The sequence below is a fragment of the Penicillium brevicompactum genome, assembly GCF_028827555.1.
Source record: "Penicillium brevicompactum strain IBT 35665 chromosome Unknown utg000006l_segment0_segment0, whole genome shotgun sequence".
Lineage (NCBI taxonomy): Eukaryota > Fungi > Ascomycota > Eurotiomycetes > Eurotiales > Aspergillaceae > Penicillium > Penicillium brevicompactum.
In genome coordinates, this window is record NW_026623209.1 from 2224778 (window position 1) to 2243386 (window position 18609).

Sequence of the window (18609 nt, forward strand, 5' to 3'; positions counted from 1 at the left end):
GAAAGCCTCGTTCTTGACGACTCTGAGAACAATGAGACAGAGGTCTGAGATCTCCTTATGGGGGGTTTAATTTACCTATCCAACCTTGGAAGGCGGCACTGGCAGCACCAAAGGAATCCAAGATATATGGATAAGAGTTTAATGTCATAGCCATATGTATATTCCCCAGAGAGAAGGGGACTCGAGTGGACATCACGGTTCATGGAATAAAGTGTCTAACCTTTCTGCCCTCAAGTGGGTGATGCGGTCATTGGTGAACATTCCTCATTACCATTATTGCCTTGCAACAGTCTCAATGAGTGACATGATCTACTGCTTGCATCAATTCAAATAATTGCCACCTTTTCCAAAAGGTGCCGCAGAAAAGGCAATGACCTTGGCAATGGATCACCCCGCCGGTTATCACAACGTCACTTCTAGTAATTGATAACTGGGGCTCTTGTTGGAACTGCCCAGAGGCGTTCGAGGAAATATTGTAAAATATCAACGATCGACAGACATCCAAGCTATCCAGGCAAGATGCGCGAAATGCTTTGTGAAGTGTGCGCTCATTTTTGGGAAAAAGGCTATACCCACGAGTTTTTTCAAGAGTGTTCAATCGGCCAAGACTCACACCGTCACGGTTCATAAGCGAGGCAGCGGTTGAGTCCGGAGAAATGTCCCAAAAGAGCAAGTCGCCAGAATTTGTTCTGATCTAATGATCGTCTAGGGCACCCACTAGCTTAGAATATTCTGCACAATATGCATGAGGGCGATCCTTGCAACTCGCAGTTTTCTTGATAGCGTACATATTAGCAATTCGCCCCTCGATAGATCACATCTCGAGACAGAGTAGAAATAACCGAATTCTGGCAGGTCGAGTCCGACAACCTCAACCTTCCAGGTGCCTCGCAGCCTTTTACCCGCCCCTGTTGAACCCCCTTATTCGGTCAAAGACCATCTGGGCATGACACAAGGCCCTGGATTTGCACAACGTTGCACGATCGACCGCCCACTTACCTCCCCAATTTAGGGCCACGCTTCATTTTCCGAACCAAAGCCGCACTTGCAACGAAGAGCCGTTGGGGCCGAATTAGCACGACCCAAGATTCTGACCGATGTGGTACCGACTTTGGTCCACTCGAAGAGGAACGGGTTCGGCATGTTCGCGGGTTGGCATGTCTTGGGTTGGGGTTGAACGCGCTGTTTCAGGAAGTAGGCGATGGTCGACTTCGGCTTGTACTGGTTCGCCGAATCCTCTCGTAAATCTATCCGAACAATGTGTCATCCCAAATTTCCGAGGTTGAACTAAAGCCCTGGACTCCCGGAGGACCCGAGATGCGTACCACTATGTGCCAAGCGGATTTGACTATCCGGTGGACATAATAGGACCGAGTAACTTGACGCAAGATTCATCCACGACATGACATGCTGAAACATGGTACCGCTGGAGAGAGGCGTTTCAGGAACAGGCAGTCCACGGATTTGATTTCCGGACACTCTGAAGGAATTCGACTTAGAGACGCTATTAAATTCTATTTGTGAATACGAGAGGTCGTAAAAGGAAAAAGCAAAAGAGCAACTTGGAAAAGCCAAACCATGCAAAATAAACCAATACAAGAACCTGGTCAGAGCCTCCGAGATCCATGGATGTCGATCTGCGATCGCGAGGAGAAAAAAAATAGGATGATCTCGGAGAATTTTTTTTTGATGTACGCCAATCATGAACAGCGTAGGCTTTGCAGGGCGAGACTCGCAGCAAACCTTGAATTTACCAACTAAAAGGCTGATAGCCCAATTAGCACTCCGTAGGGAGTAGGGAATGACATCTTAGCGTCCTTGTCCAGCTACGCCACGCGAAGTCCCACGGCACGCATGCCGTAATCAGGCTCACACGGTGCTACTGACACACTATGAAGATCCAGTGGGCCTTTCCACCTCCAGACTTTCAAGGAAACTTTCTTTTTCTACGGAGTACCATCACCCTATTTGCGCTAGCCCTCGTGTTCTGCCTGGGCTTTTCGGAGTAGATCGGTGATACGGCGATCTCGCCATCCTCACAAATTTGGGGCTATAGATCTTCTGTATTTTCCCCTTGCTGAATAAAGGCATCGGAGGGGGTAATTCAATCGGGAAATATTGTACCGATACTCCATACAGACGTCAAAGTGGACACTCTCAGACTCTTGCCCAATTCTACCATGATGTGCAGTCATTTTTCACATGATTCAAGAGGTCCACTTGGATCCTTACATCGAGGAGGTGATAATCTAAATCCGATGTGCATATCTCGATTACCGGCCCCAATTCCATGAGCGACAGCTCTTGGCGATAAGTACCGAAAGCCGCGCACAATTCCACGGCTAGGAATCCAAAGAACATGCGTCGATGGCGAAGTCTCGGATTGGGCCTTAGGGAGTCCACAGCGGAACGAGCGCAAACAGGTGGGGTTGTTTGAACAGAAATCGTGGTTCGATCGACTGAAATGAGCATAGACAAGTAACGGCACGGTTCAATTATGGGTAGGTGGAGGGTTTTCACGTCTCGATGGAGTATGCTTGTTGTGTACTAGTGAACTAGCGCTGGCATTGACAATGATTGCTTTTTTTTTCAATTGAACTCGGCCGGGAGGATTGACGCCCAAAAGGATATTCAGACTCGCTGGTACTCCGTAATCCCTTAAAATCCGTGTGATCGGCTTAACTCCGGCTTTTGATTTTTTTTCTCCTTCCCGCGCTTCTGACTTTTTGGTTCAAATCGGGTTGGGACCACCCAGGAACCACGGCCCGGTGTAAGGCTTTCTGAATCGGGATTTCTGAAGACTGCGGCCCTTGAGAAATTATGCGATTGTGAGTATAGGGATATGCATGTATCTAAATAGAAGTACGTAGGAGTCTGAGAACTCGCCCCCCGATCACAGTAGGATCTCCGTAGTAAATGCAGTGACCAAAATGAAGTCGCTAGACAAAGAAAGACGCAACGCTAGAACAATAAAGGGCCTTCAAGACGCCATCTCGCCATCCCGAAATGAAAGCATTTCCCAGCTACCCGCGCGAACTCCGCGGTCGTGAATTCTGCGAAGACGAATCTTGTAAGATATCAGGCTCCCGCGGGCCGACCATCCAGTCCTCCATAGCGAGCCATTCACTCCAACTGCGTTCGGCAGCCTCGATCTCGGCATCGAGGGGTCCCTGCAGGGGACGCAAAAATGGGATCGTTTCCAGTGGGGGCATGTCGTAGTCTTTCTTGACGGAGGCCCAACCGCCGCTTTTCGCGGCGAACAGGTAGTTGCGGCGTTCTTGTTCGTGGAGGGGCCCGATGCCGCTGCCCCAGTCGTCGCCGAAAAAGCCATGCAGAACACCCGGGAAGTCCATTCCAGTTGCGACTAGGCGGCGGATGTAGGGGAGTAGCGAGACAGACGGCGGGCCTGGTTGGGCGTCTGGCGGTGGGATGGCGGATGGAGAGGAGTTCAAGACTGAGGGTTGGCGTTGGAAGGGAAGACGGATGTTTAAGAATGCGGAGAGGGCTTGGACGGGGACGCTGTGTTGGGCGTGGTCGAGGAAATAGCGTTGACAGCTTTGATAGCGCGGGTACCATTCGAAGATATCGAAGTTGTCCTCCGTCCTCCCGCTGCCTCCTAGACCGAGCATGGTGGGCGGGTCGAATTGGGGATGGGAGTTCATCGAAGGGGAAGTTTGAGGTGAAGATGAGGAACGATCTACCAATCTGCTAATTTTTCCCGAATGATGGCTTGCTTAGTTCGTGTTTCTTTTTGTATTTGCCAGTGTATTCGGGGCTGCGCCTCGTTTCCCGCTGGGGATCCAGTGGGGTCAAAAGTTGCGCCCCGAAGTGAGATGAACTCGAGGGGTAGGGCCTGGGGAGGAATATGTACTTGGAAAAGATGTCCCTACCTCGACGGACCAGAAGAGATACTCCGCGCCGTGGAGAGGCGGAGGGTGGGGGTCCAGAGCGGAATAGATCCCTAATGGTCCCTAGTCCGCCACGAGATTGGGGCTTGTTCATGGACATCTGTTAGGGGGCCATTGAGGGAGGGAGGTGGATGTGGGGATGCTCAATGTGGGAAGAATACCCATTGGATGTTTATGAAGCAAAAGGACCTTTAGACATACATGTGACTCTGTCCAAAGGAAGGAAGAACAGAGAAAAGCGAGAAAGGTGAAGGACAAAAGGGAAAAGGCGAGATAATAATAATAAAAAAGAGAGAGGAAGAGAGAGAGAGGAAGAAAGAAAAAAAGGTGCACGATTAAAGATTAATGGAATGAGGTCAGAAGAATGAAAGTTTATTCTGGAACGTTCATAGAAGAGGGATGGGGTCTAATAAGAAGAGCACCCTCTCTCTGTCTTAGGATATACGGAGCTTTTTCTTTTTCTTATGAATCGGATCCATCACGACGGGTCTATCCGGTCAGGCCAATCACTCTGAGATCGACTTGACCACGGGTCGAGGGTGGATACAAGTATCGATCTAGGCAAGAGGCCCGGGGCATTTTAATTATCTATTTGAATATAATTAAATATTCTCCTGCGTTTGGTTTGAACATTGGTACCTGACAACTCCATCCACCTGGGCAAGTGACCCCCATGTAAGGCTCATATTGACACTAAAGGATATTAAGACAGCTCTCATTGCCCATCTACCAAATATTATTGGTTGCCAACTTTGGATTGGCGCCGATGCTAATAATACTCCCTTTTTGCCGTGCATAGACGCCCATGAGGGTCGGCATTGGCTGATAGCAGGGCTCTTCGGATCAACTCTAGGTGCCTAGGTCCCAGGAATGGGGACCGGGGCAAGGAGAAAGGGGGGGGGGTGTTTACTTGTATTTCTCACCAACTACCTAGGCCCTCCCAGTTAATCAATCTAATCCCGGACCCGTTTCCTCGCTGCAAGGTGTCTGGTCATGATTGGAATTCCCCTCCGCGAGGACAATCATGCTCTTCTATTGTCAGCATTGCCTATCTCGGGCTGACTGATGAAGTGGTCAAAATCCGGCTTTGGGACGAGAGGGTGATCATGGGCGCACAATCTGGGTAATCTGAATGTCTTACTTGCAGGGGGGGCGATGAGCCGTCTGCGGCAAGTCACGATAACATCAGTGTGGCGCTTCTATAATGGGCCAGCAGGTCTCGAAATTTGTCGAAAATCTAAGAGATATGCAGTATACTCCCTTCTTTGCCAAGCTTCTCCCCCAGGGGGAAAATCAGATCGCGAGCAGCGAAAAGCCCCGAAACTCTCATCGACCCATCGATCTGATATCGACCCGAGTCCGTGGGAAAATTGAGGCTATTGAGGCGAATCTTCATGAAACACCACAAGTTACGCCCCCAGATGGCGTCAGGATCTCACTGGAGAAAGTTGGAGCTGGGGCCACTTGTCGCGCCGTGGGCACTAAACCCGACACTAAAGGCCCCTTTAGCGGGTTAAGCTCCGAGCGCACCATGACACGGCCGATCTCGATTTTGTTTCCCATTACGAATCCTTCTCCTTTTCCCTAGCATTTTTTTTTGGCTTTTCTGGGGTGTCGCCATTTCAATTGGGTCGCCAAGCCAGATCGAATCCGAGCAATCCGATCTTTTTTACTGCTCCGCCATCCCCGCGTATTTGCCACATGCGGAGTGAAACATCCACTCCCAGTCCCTAGTTCATAAGGACACGGTGCCCGCTATACCTCCCGACAATGCAGCTTTCACCCAGTCAAGAAACAATACTCAATCGCCTCCGAATTGGACCCCCTCGATCCCCGTGAGTAAGCCGGCCGCCGACACGAGTAATCCATCGCGGGTGTCGTGTGCAACCATCGACTTTTCCCGCGTGATTGGAGCGGGCGCGCAATGCCCAATTACACCACTTCCCTGCCCTGTGCGAATCGGGGACTAGGAAACCGTGGTACCCGCACGTCAAACCGACCCGGTCCCTGACCACAACTCGCTCAATAGGTCACAATGGGGTATCGACTTGACGGGTGCCCCTGACTTGGACTTCGGCGATGGGAGAAACCCGTGCGCTGGCGGTTCCGTGTACATCACCCAATCAATGCATGGTGCGAAATGCGACATGCGACATGAAACCAACCGGTCGCCATGGAGATCCCGTTGCTGTATGACGGCATATACGGATGCTTGGCCGAGAGACGTAACCGCGGTTGATGGGCGTCGAGGGATGATATGGTCTGATCAGGTGTAACGAGTCAGCGACCGCTCTTGCTTCTTTTGGAGGAGGACCGTTGCCTTGGTATGGTTGATCATTGGGCCGATCATCAGCAAACGGTACTTTGACGTTGCACTCAACATGCGTTTGTCCAGACCGCCATGTCTGTGCTGTCATCAACGGTGCCGTGTCGGTCAGAGAAATCGTCGCACCTGGTTGCTAGTCCTTCGTTTGATGTTGGAGTTCCTGCTGACATAGTGCTTCGTGGCTAATTTCCATCAGTCATCGCATCCCCTGCCATGGGCATAGGTATTCTTCTGTCACTCGGGAGTTCGACCGTATGGTAAACCGAACAAACAGAGGTGTCCTCGAAATGATCGTCATAACAAACCTCGCTTAAATATGCTCGACATGATCTATCAACTTGATGGTCGTCACAACTGCCGAGACGCATGACAGCTCTAGCTCCGCATTATAGTTACTGCTAAAATCAGAAGTGTCCACCCATTTCACGGATGCATTTTCCGGGTGGGGTAGCGCGTCGTCCAGCCTACGGGTTTATCAGAGCCACCACTCAGGGTGGTCAACAATCGGCAGAGAAAACAGACGAATCATTTCGCACGGACCAGTGATCTCGCACAGGGCGCAGCTAAGAAGCTCTGTCAGTTCAGCGGACCAAGCTGAAGCTCAAGGCAGCAACGCATACTCTCACATGAAACCGCGACATTTTGTGGATCTGTTCCCAAAAAGAAAATCGCCTTTTGGAATACATCCCTCCTTGACCAAGAAATACTTTGCGCAGCCGGCAAGTGGTGGTAGAATTACAGCTGCTCCCCACTGGCACGACCACTTGCTGCCAACAATCTTGCAAGTACAACAATTTGCTTCAACTGTGCGCATGCCAAGGTTTTGTTCTCACCTTGGATTGACTTAGGATTTTCGATGCCTGGTCACCTTGTGCAGAATCGCGATCAGCTCATAGCAGGCTTGTGGGCTCGATTTCGACGAGATTTCCACCGGTATGCCTGGCCAGCCGGTGATGATTCTCACACACAAAGCAGGTAGGAACTAGCGTGCGCTACCTCATTACAGCCGAGACTGTCGCTCATGCAGGAGTCATTCTTAATTTTCACCCTTGATCAAGGCACCAACGCCGACCGTGGCTTGTAATACATACGCGTCGCTAACAAGAGGCTCGTTAGTGCGCTGATGGCCTCAAGATCCCCGGGTCTATCATCGACTGCCGAATCCATGGTTTCCTCAATCAACAGAACCCAAATGGAATTTGAAGTTGAAGACGAGGCTTTGTGATCCGATCAAGAAAACCCCTAGAAGAATTCCAAAGGGCGACGCAGAGGTTCACAAACCTTGAAACAACCTTGGACCTTCTGCTCCGTAAAGAAAGCAAATATAACTTCTACTTGTTTCTGTGATCATCAACTTCACGACAACCGAGCTACCCAACTTGTTGAGAGCTTTGTCTGCCTTCCGGTGTAGCATGCTACCTGTACTCCGTACCAAGCCTCTCTTTGAGTAGCCTCTCGTTCTTGTTTCTACATGCCTCACAACACAAGTGGCACAAGCACCACCTTCTTGTATCGCACCGCTCCACCAAAATAGCCCCATTAACCCCGCGTACCTTCCAGCAAATTAGAAGGGAAAGTTCAGATCTGAATCGACCCTTCTCCATGCACATCGGCATTGCCACGCGAATAAACCGGGAATGCTCACACGATCCGATCACAGGAGCTCCAGCACTCGGACGATACGTTGATTCCGAGTCCTGGAATGGGTCACTAGCTGCAGTACTCGATAGGGAAACAGCGACGAATAAGGATCGGCCTGATCGATCTCCGGTTGCGCGCGTTGCGGAGTCCGCCGATGCCCCTACCGCTTGTCATCTCCACTTTTGCGCGGGGTGGCGGTTGGGGTATGGGGTAGATGGGAAATGTTATTGTCGGTTATTTATTTTCTTTATTGGGATGAAGTACTCCGTACTTGGTGACTGTTGAATCGGTGGCACGCGCTTTGGACAATGGATTTATTACTCGTGTTTCTGAATCGGGTTAGCGGCGTCGGTGGGTGCTGAGGCTCTTTTCAAGGTTTGAACCATGGAATGTCACATGTATAATATGAATGAATAGAATGTCGTCGGTAAATGAGCGGGGTGGTTGAGATGTGTGCTGTCAGTTTCTCAAAAAAATCAGTCTTCGAGGGGGTGACCTTCCAGATTGAGTTGACCATCGACCAAAGAACCCGGGACCTCGAGATGGAGCTTGAGATTGTGATATGCCGTCACCTGGATAGCTGCAGATATCTTACATTTCAATCCTCACTGGTGAGGCCTCGGGAGTCTTTCCAATGCTCATTCTGCTCTTACGATGCTCCCATACAAGGTCGCGTGACTTCGCCGGATCAAACACATGTTGGGCATACTATATGATAGTATCGATGAAAGACGAAAGACCTGCTAACGATAAATGGATAATGCATTCCTCCGCAGTCAGATGCTCATGTATACGCTAGCGTATCGAATGCCATAGGTGATAGCATAGTATCGGGAACCAGTCGAGTCAAAATAAAGTCATGAATAGTGGGGGTACTAGCGCTGGACTACATATAAGTACCATCACGTCATGGGACTTTGATCAAGTAATCACAAGTAGAGCCTGGGCCAAGGAGATACGTGACGGAGCTTCCCTGCTATGCAGGATGAACGTTCTGTTGCATAGATGAGACAGTTCCCTGGGCGGTGTAACGTGCATAAGCTCACTAAAAGCATAACTTATACACAGGGTAAGGCTATATCGGAGCACTAGTACAAGCACGTTGGACCGGGGTTGATAACACTCGTGCGAGGAGGAACACAACTGAGCCGCGTTCCAAAATTCCAGAAGGAAATAAGCTTCTGGTACGCAGATCCAATGCGGCACAGATTCACATGATAGTGTGTAATAGCCTGCTGTCAACCTTTGGAGCGCTGGAGATATGGGACGCACGGAGCACCGCCCGTGTTCGATTGACCTGCACCTGGATCCGGATACCCGGTGAGAAACCCACCCATCCCCCCAGGAAGCTCAAGCCAAGCCCGCAAGGAGTGGGGTTGGGTCTGAAATTCAGATATCCAGGTGCAGCCCCGGATTGGTGTTCTGGGGACGATCCTCCCAAACATGGGGTGTGGCAATTTACATATGCATGTTGCATAGCCTCGCTGGGCACTTACGTATACGAGTCGCTCGTATTGTATATGGTGATGTGTACACGTACATTGTACGAGATGATATTCATGTTGCGTACTTGTACGGAGTATGCTTGTTCATGTGGTGGGCCCACGCTTGTAGCCGCCAATGTGAATTAAGCCATCATGCGACAGAAGCTAAGCTATAAGCAGTGCCGGGCAAAACGATTTACAGGACAGATTGACTACTCCGTATAGCTAGTGCGCGGAAATGCAGTAGTCATGCAATGGGGGATTGAGCAGGTCCGATCATCGGCCAAAGTCAAATGCAGTTAACCGCTCTTGGCGTCACACGGCATTGGTTGCTAAACCGGGGAAGAAACTGGGGATTTGGTACGAGTCCACTGTGATGACTATTTGAGAGAAGGCTACTGGACGATCTGAGTACTTCTGTGGTACGGAGGACTGCAGATAGTACAAACACTCCAAGAGGTAGTACATCCTTAGGCATCAATATTGGGAGATGTCCGAGGTACTGGTACTAATGAAGTTGAAAATGTTCTTTTGCTTAGTTCGAACCCTATGAGATTGAGCACGGAGTAAAAAATGTCAAATGCCGTACCCCTCATCCCCCTCAGTGGGGGACCTTTGAGGGGTGAGAATGTACGGAGTAAGAATGTGAGATAAAGGGTATGAATAAAGCGATGTGAAAGGGAAAAGGGTCGATCAGATAAGGTCCAGTTGCTTGCGGTAAGGCACGTGACCTTTTATGCAGCCGAGCCAAATTGCCGAAGATGGCAGCTAGTGGCGGATCCCCCTGGGTCTTTAGGTTTTTCTCTACTGTACTCCGTACATTTGTTACTTCTTCCAATGCATAATGTACCACTGTTCGCATCATATATGCCATGAAAATTGGGTTCCCAGATATTAGCCACTCCAAAAGAGATTCTCGGAGCTTTTACAGACTTTTCCTATGTAACCAAGTATGTTACGTCGGAGGGGACCGATCCGACGAAATAAAGTCGGAACAAGTAGGGAGGCAAAGGAAGAATTAGGGATCAGCGATAAAGAAAATATAGTCATGCAGGTCGAGTAATAATAATAGTTCTGGGGACGGTGAATGGTGGAAAAGAGCATGTCAAGTGGAGAGGGCCGCCACCCTAAAGATAAGGTAATTCTGTGACCTTAATCCATAAGATAACATTGACCGCGCCCCGAACTTCGGACGTTCTCCCACTCGAACACGTCCACTTCATTGGCCTTTCATTCTCCTCCGCTCCTCCCAATCCGTACCACCTGAGGGTCTTGGTATAGGCAATGCTTTCTCTGTTCCCCGTCCAAGTTGCCCGGACTCTCTCGTCCGACTCCGGCCCCTCCACTTAATCTCTTCTCCGGCACTGTATATAACTGCTTCCTCCTCCCCTGAGAACCTTCTTTCTACTCTTAATTCAATTGTCCTACATCTCTCTCGGGGCTTTAATTCATATACACCGGAATCACTGCCAAGCACTGATCTCCCTCCTAACGCACCCTAAAAAAAAACCCCTTACACAGACTTCCCTCTCAAAATGTCCAACCTTCCCTACGAGCCTGAGTTCGAGCAGGCCTACAAGGGTATGTGCTAAATCAATTAGCCCTCCAAACCCCTCCAACCCCTCCGATTCCGATCAATCTCGGCATCTTCGGGTTGTGGGTTTCATAAAATCTCTCGGACTTAGCTAATCCCGAAAACAGAGCTTGCCTCCACTCTTGAGAACTCCACTCTCTTCCAGAAGAAGCCTGAGTACCGCAAGGCTCTTCAGGTCGTCTCCGTCCCCGAGCGCGTTGTTCAATTCCGCGTTGTCTGGGAGGATGACAACCAGCAGGTTCGTCCGCTTCAATTCCAAGTTCGCCACATCAAAAATCTAATCTGTCCCAGGTTCAAATCAACCGTGGTTTCCGTGTCCAGTTCAACTCCGCTCTCGGCCCTTACAAGGGTGGTCTCCGTTTCCACCCCTCCGTGAACCTGTCCATCCTCAAGTTCCTCGGTTTCGAGCAGATCTTCAAGAATGCCCTCACCGGTCTCAACATGGGTGGTGGTAAGGGTGGTTCCGACTTCGACCCCAAGGGCAAGTCCGACAACGAGATCCGCCGCTTCTGTGTCTCTTTCATGACTGAGCTCTGCAAGCACATCGGTGCCGACACCGATGTTCCCGCTGGTGACATTGGTGTCACCGGTCGCGAGGTCGGCTTCATGTTCGGCCAGTACAAGAAGATCCGCAACTCCTGGGAGGGTGTCCTCACCGGAAAGGGTGGATCCTGGGGTGGCTCTCTCATCCGTCCCGAGGCCACTGGTTACGGTGTCGTCTACTACGTTGAGCACATGATCAAGCACGCTACCGGCGGCAAGGAGTCCTTCGCTGGCAAGCGCGTTGCCATCTCTGGATCCGGTAACGTCGCCCAGTACGCTGCCCTCAAGGTTATCGAGCTCGGCGGTTCCGTCATCTCCCTCTCCGACTCCCAGGGTGCTCTCGTCCTCCAGGGCGAGGAGGGCTCTTTCACCCCCGAGGAGATCAACACCATTGCCGCCATCAAGGTCGAGCGCAAGCAGATCTCCGAGCTCGCCACCACCGAGGCCTTCAGCTCCAAGTTCAAGTACATCCCCGGTGCCCGCCCCTGGACCAACATCGCCGGCCGCATCGACGTCGCTCTCCCCTCCGCCACCCAGAATGAGGTCTCCGGTGACGAGGCCAAGGCCCTCATCGCCGCTGGCTGCAAGTTCATCGCTGAGGGTTCCAACATGGGTTCCACCCAGGACGCCATCGATGTCTTCGAGGCTCACCGTGACGCCAACAAGTCCGAGGCTATCTGGTACGCCCCCGGTAAGGCCGCCAACGCCGGTGGTGTCGCCGTCTCCGGTCTCGAGATGGCTCAGAACTCCGCCCGTGTCAACTGGTCTCGCGAGGAGGTTGACACTCGCCTCAAGAACATCATGGAGGACTGCTTCAACAACGGTCTCGCTACCGCTAAGGAGTACGCTACTCCTGCTGAGGGTGTTCTGCCTTCTCTCGTTGCTGGTTCCAACATTGCTGGCTTCACCAAGGTTGCTGAGGCCATGAAGGACCACGGTGACTGGTGGTAGATTACTCGCCCCACCCAGGCACTTTGATGATTCCGTGCTTCGGCCGGCTTTGATGCATTTTCTTCTTGTTAAATAGCTTTTTACCCTTTTTGAGCGGGTTTATATTTTGGATAGAGGCGCTGGTTTTTCTGCATTTGATTGATATCCCCACTTGAGCACTGTTATTTGTCTGTTGCTGGGGTTTATGACAATGAGAATGAATGAATGATTTAAAAAAACAATTTCTACTTCCAACGTAACTTGTATACCAACGTAACTTGTATACCAACGTAACTTGTATAATGTATAATGTATAATGTAAAGAACTAGTAGTCAGTGGACATGAATCATGCGCCCGGTCGGATAACCACTCTTTTCTCTTGCACCTATTCACTTGACCATATAAACCTATTTCAAGACCCCATCAGCCTGCCATTCTGATACTGAACCTCACAAAGGCATCTGCGGCCTGGACCACCACTGCCATTGGAATACAATGACACCTAAGGCAAAAAGCTAAAGCCACGTGACCGGATCGCGGTCGCGAGGATTCTGACGTAAGCCGCCTTGAAGCAAAGACAACCCTCCAGCCACAAGGACAAACATCAATACTAAATACGCGCGATTCGGTGCATTATAACCGACGCGTCTAAAACAAAGAATCCAGAGTCCGGGGTATAGTGACATGTCGTGATGCTGGCGGAGGCACCCGAGCAATGGAGGACCTTCCTCCACCGATGTCTAACCAATCGCATCGACATCGACGAATTCACAGACCTATCAGGTCTCCTCTTATCTCGAGCTCCGCTGAAAGAGCAGGAACTTTTGGATCTGCTCCTCCAGACCCGCGCAGACTCGAGCATCACCTGGGACCCCCTGCTGCCGCTGTACGTTGATGGGCTGTGCAGGGTAGGACGGGTGAAGAGCTCGTCTGCGTTGGCGGGTTTGTTGAGGCATTCTTCTATTCAAGGGAATAAACCTTCAACACTGATGACTGATATCAAGGTCGTGCAGGATGTCATGATGTTTATCTCTACGGGATCTATTCCCAAGACTGTGACTGAGGCTGCGGATATTTACTCTGCGACGGTTGATTGGATTGTTGCTGTTGTTGCTTGGAATCAGAGGGATGGATCGACGGGGTTGATGGGATCGCCTGATGCGGTTTCGTTGTTTGAGTCGCTTGGTATTTTGCTTGCTGCGCTTTCTGGGACGAATAAGGGGTTGGAGGTTTTGTCTAGTGATTTCAATCAAGGTGGGTGGGGTTCGCCCGCGAGAGGTTTGATTTTGGTATTAACGGGCTTTTAGGATTGAAAGCGAAGCTAGGACAGGCTTTGTCGTCTTATTTGCCGCTTTGCGTGGACGTTTCCGTGCATCTGAGGAATCGGCTTGAGGAGATACAGAAGGTGTTTAATCTGTATCCTGGGCAGCCTTCTAAGACTTTAGAGGATCCTGCCATCAATGGGGTTAATGTCAATGCCCTTCAGTTTGAGGCGTCTGTGATGGACGGACCTGTTGTCAACACTAGAGCTGGACTCTATGTTTACATAAACTCGATGGTATGTCAACATCTTACTTTGGTTGATTTGTGACTAACAAGTTGAAGGTCGTCGGTCGTCCGTTGGTGGATGATACCATTCTGATCAATTACCTCACCAACCGATATCAGGTAAGTGGCATGCCTTGTGGCTTTGGCTCCTTTCGCTTTGTATTTGCCAAACGACTTACATCCCCAGGGTCACAATGATGTCCTCATCGAGGAAATCATCACGGCCACCTTTGATGTTCTATCAAATGGTGTCTACCGCAATGAATCCAGCAGAACAATGTTCCTCTTCCGGTCATTTTTGGTCAACAAGCTCCCTGCATTTTTCGCTGCCATCTCAGCAGCGTCAATGGTGCCCATATCCATGGAAATGTGCATCAGTCAAGCTTTGAGCCGGCTGGATCCGAACGCCTTCCCCTCGTTCTCCCAGATGTTCTCCATGCAGGGTAGCAGTGTTCTGTCAGACGCTCGACAGGAGTTCCTCTTTGCATGTGCATCACACAAGCTCATCGAAGAGTCTAGTATCGAGCAGCTATTGGGGGAGAACCCCATGCAGACATTGCCCGGTGGTGGGCCCTATGTTAAAGATGACATCGTCTCACAGATCAACAACAACCACGAGCGAGCGGAGCAACTCATTGGGGAGATTGAGTCGATGGAGGGCAACGCAGGTGCAATTGTCGGCGCAGTAGTTGAGGTATGTGCACGGCATAACTATTTTGCGGATAGTCAGCTAATTTCAAAAAGGTTATGCATAGTTTGTGTCATCAAAAGGAGACAATGACGCTGAAAAACATTTGCAACTCACTCTCTCGTCGTCCACAGACTCTGGATGTCATCTTACTATTCCGGAGTGCAAAGCAAGTATTGCAGCCCCTGTGTTATGTTCTTGATTCTTGGAAGTGGGATGAGGATCAGGGCGAAAACCAACCTGTCTACGATGAATTTGGCAGTATCTTGTTGCTTGTGCTTGCGTTCAAGTATCGTTATGACTTGAGCCCGTCCGATCTGGGTATCTCGAACAACGACTCGTTTTTGTTGAGACTTTTGGATCGCGGCGCTTGCAGTCAGAAGCTGGCCGACTTGAGCGAGAAACAGAACAAGGATTTGGGAGCTTGGATCGGTGCTCTGTTCATCGCCGAGGGCATTAGCGAGGAGATAATGTCTTCGTGCAGCCCACATGAGTTCTACATGCTCGTGACGACACTGTTCGACCAAAGTCTGGGCGCGTGTGAATCCGGAAAGCTGGAATTTGAGACCCTCAAGGGCGGATTTGAATGTGAGAAGACATCCAATAATCACACAATCGCACCTCAACTAACGCTCACAGATCTCCTCGAACCCTTCCTTCTCCCATCTCTGGTCGTCGCCTTAACATGGCTGGGAAATCACATCTGGGAATCCGAAACCGACCCAACCATCCCTCTCAAGGCCCTTCATTCCCTCGTCAAGCCCAGCTCAATCTCAGGCGAAGCCCAGGCTATCCACCAAACCGTCCTCAACATCGCAGCCCGCCCCTTGGAAGAACAACTCAAAAATGTGCGCACAAGACACCAATCCCGCACAGATATAAAACCCATCCTAGACGCCCTCGAGCCCTACCTCTCATTCCGTCGCGTCGGCAGCTGCCACCGCTCAGAATTAGACACCTGGACGAATCACTCAACCGGCGGACTCCTATCCAGCATCCGCACCACCCTCCAATCCCTCGTCATCTGGTCCTCAAACCCAGGCATCAGCATGGCTCCTCACACATATACCCACCGGCAGATCCTCACAGGAATTCGAATGCTAGGTGCAACCCGCGTCCTGTCCACGCTAATCGACGAAGTCAAGCGGCAAACCGAATCCGGCAGCGGCCATGTCGCCCTCGATATCGCGACAACCATGATCTGCGCGCCAATGCCCGAATCATTCGCGGTAGACCAGAACAATTATCATCCTGAGAAGCCCGTTCCTCGGTGCGCGGTCCTCACGCTGCGGGATGCTCTGGCGCTGGCTCACGATAACGTTCCTAAAATCTCTGAGACGGATCCGCTTCGTGCGGAAGTTATTGTTCGTCTCGCGCGTCGTGTTAATATTTTGACTGCGCCGCCTTCGCAGGTCTCTAATATTGACGTTAGCAATATCATTCAGAACATGGCACTTGGTGTTGAGGGCGATCGTATGGATCTCGAGCCGTCTGCTGCTGATGTGACGGGCAATACGGTTGGGGAGGATGATCCTGAAAATATCAATCGCATGCTTGACAAGGCTGCGGCTGCTGCCGCCGCGGCGGGTATGGATGGTGGTATGGATTCTGGGATGGATGGCGGCATGGACGGTGGTTTGGACGGTGGTCTGGGACAGGATATGGGTCAAGATATGGGTCTTGATACTGGTGCTGGCATGGATGCTATCGATGATGTGCTGAACGCAGCTGATATGGCGGTCGGCAACCCTGAGTTCCTGGATTTGGATATGGAGGGGATGTTTTAGATATTGTACTCTTGCTTGTTGGGTCATGGCTTTGATTTTGTTGATACGTAGCACCTATCGTTTTGGCTGGCGTTCTTGTGATGTGATATACTTTTTGGCCGCAGACAACACCGCAAGTTTCAGAGTTCAATATTCTCCATCAAAGAGCATCTCTGAAACTACTGAAATTATTCATTCAACCACCTGGTCACCCAGTGGTCATCGGGCTGCAGAAGGTAGAGATTTCAAAATGACAGCGTCGAGCATCGCTGTGTTAAGTTCGGCTCTTGGGAGCATCAAGAAAATCTGTGATGAGATTTCTATCTATTCTGTCTACTACTTTGTATAGCGGCGATACATGCATTTGATATTTGTTTCGCCAGATTCATAGACCTGGGCAGTAATCTGGCACTGTCAAACCGTCGGCATTGTGTGGCTCCCATGTACCCACGACATCGGCAAGCAAATGTACGAGAGTTGCACACAAGTCAAAACTAATTCATGCGTCATAGAGATAAGCGCAAAAAACTAGAGCGTGGAGTACTTGCTCCGATCAGAAAGGACAGGTATCGTTGTTGGTATAAAATCACCACGACTTAGAGTGATTGCAATGACATTGTACTTTCAGTTTTATTGCCTCCTACCTGTACCCACACTGTGATGAGAATGCAGGAACACTCGGGCCCAGTGACTGGCTAATGAGGAGCTGCGTAGTTTGTGCCACTGGAGAAATTTCCCGGGGCGAATCGTGAAGACCTGGTTGACCTTCCTGATTGAGAATGCAGGATGCGCTCGCTCCATAGGGAAAGGGGCAGCCTATGCCACTCCATACTCCGTACTTGTACAGTCACTGAAATAAGCCCCCTGAAGAAGAGCACTAGATTGTCAGGTGTAATCGAATAGCCGTACAATGTAAATGACAGCGACCCGGCCCTTTGTAATGGGCCGAGCCAGGGCCAACCATTTGCTTTCTCTGGGCATTTCTCAATGACCATCATTGCCTAACTTCTGCAAGCTTGGCCCGACAGCGTGGAATCTTCTTCACTAACTCTGCTCGGTGAGGTAGTTGAACTCAATCCTTCCATGGAGCGTGGGCAAGAGTGAGATTGGAAAGGAATTGATCCACTTCAATGCACGAGGTGATGCAGGAGCATGCAAGAGGGTGGAAACTCGCCCCCATCTGACAAAGTTCAGCTTGATCTGACATTGTCAGAACCATATTCGGCGCGGTGAAGAACGTGGGCATTGGTGGACATTGCGCACGAGCTCATTTCTGCAGGAGAGTGCACATTGTTCCTTGTTTCTTCTCACGCGGCTGAAGCTTGACTGTCACAGGTTCGGCCTGAGGTTTCTCATCACCTTGCAGGATCGCTGATCGCTCGGAAAATATCCGTTTGAGGACAGAGTGGGGGAGGGACCTCTGAAGGTACTCAAGATCGAATGCCCAGGTTGGGTGTCAAACTTGAGAGTTGAGACCCTGACTGAGGTGCGGGATGCGCACAGCATAGAATTTTCTTGCTTGTGCAATCCCATCACTTCAACTATCGCGATCCTCCATCTTATTCTTTGACGGCAATCCAATCCTCCAATCCAAGCCGAGAAGCTCGGCCAAGAAGAGATCGGCAAACAAAGTGGAGCTCAAAGGCACGCTCTCCCAGTTCGGTCCAAACGGGAAAAGCTCAAGCCCCGTTGAGTTAATATATGCTCGTGTATTTGTCGAACTTCGAACATTTGGGCTTGATCTGTGAGACTGCTCCACAGGAACTCTTACGGAACTTGCATCCACTTTGGGCTACACGGGAGCTTCCCTCCTTGAAACGAAGAGGGTTGATCGGGTTATTTCTCGGCAAGAGAGCTTCGGATGGACAAGTTGAATTAGCGAAACCTAAACCAAGTCTCCACCAAGCGATGAGATAACTTGTATTGAGCGAAGGCAATACTTGTACTCCGTACACTTGCTATGAATACAAGTGTAGAGATTCTGAGAATACCGGAAACTCGGAAGAAGTGGAGTTGAGATCGCGCTACTCCGTACCGGGTGTGGAGTGTGACGCTGAAGCTGCTTCAAAATTCAGACCTCCGGGGAGGATGTAGGTGTAGCTTAATAAATTAAATGAAAATTAAAAGATGAGCAGAGATCACCGCGTGAAACCAAGGCTGTTAGGATGACTGAATCCACG

At 50.4% G+C, this 18609-nt stretch overlaps 3 protein-coding genes across 3 annotated transcripts; 2 read left to right on the forward strand and 1 right to left on the reverse strand.

Annotated features, from left to right (window-relative positions):
- Positions 1-3023: 3023 nt before the first annotated feature.
- Positions 3024-3662, reverse strand: N7506_009046 (uncharacterized protein; the record flags this gene model as incomplete). Its single annotated transcript, XM_056958339.1, has 1 exon — positions 3024-3662. The coding sequence occupies one exon, from the start codon at positions 3660-3662 to the stop codon at positions 3024-3026; it is 639 nt and encodes a 212-aa protein (XP_056807729.1).
- Positions 3663-10894: 7232 nt separating this feature from the next.
- On the forward strand, positions 10895-12447 carry N7506_009047 (glutamate dehydrogenase; the record flags this gene model as incomplete). Its single annotated transcript, XM_056958340.1, has 3 exons — positions 10895-10940; positions 11061-11191; positions 11245-12447. The coding sequence occupies 3 exons, from the start codon at positions 10895-10897 to the stop codon at positions 12445-12447; spliced, it is 1380 nt and encodes a 459-aa protein (XP_056807730.1).
- A 672-nt stretch (positions 12448-13119) lies between these two features.
- nut1 (putative RNA polymerase II mediator complex subunit Nut1) lies at positions 13120-16450 on the forward strand (the record flags this gene model as incomplete). Its single annotated transcript, XM_056958341.1, has 5 exons — positions 13120-13681; positions 13735-13985; positions 14033-14095; positions 14163-14669; positions 14720-16450. The coding sequence occupies 5 exons, from the start codon at positions 13120-13122 to the stop codon at positions 16448-16450; spliced, it is 3114 nt and encodes a 1037-aa protein (XP_056807731.1).
- Positions 16451-18609: the final 2159 nt, after the last annotated feature.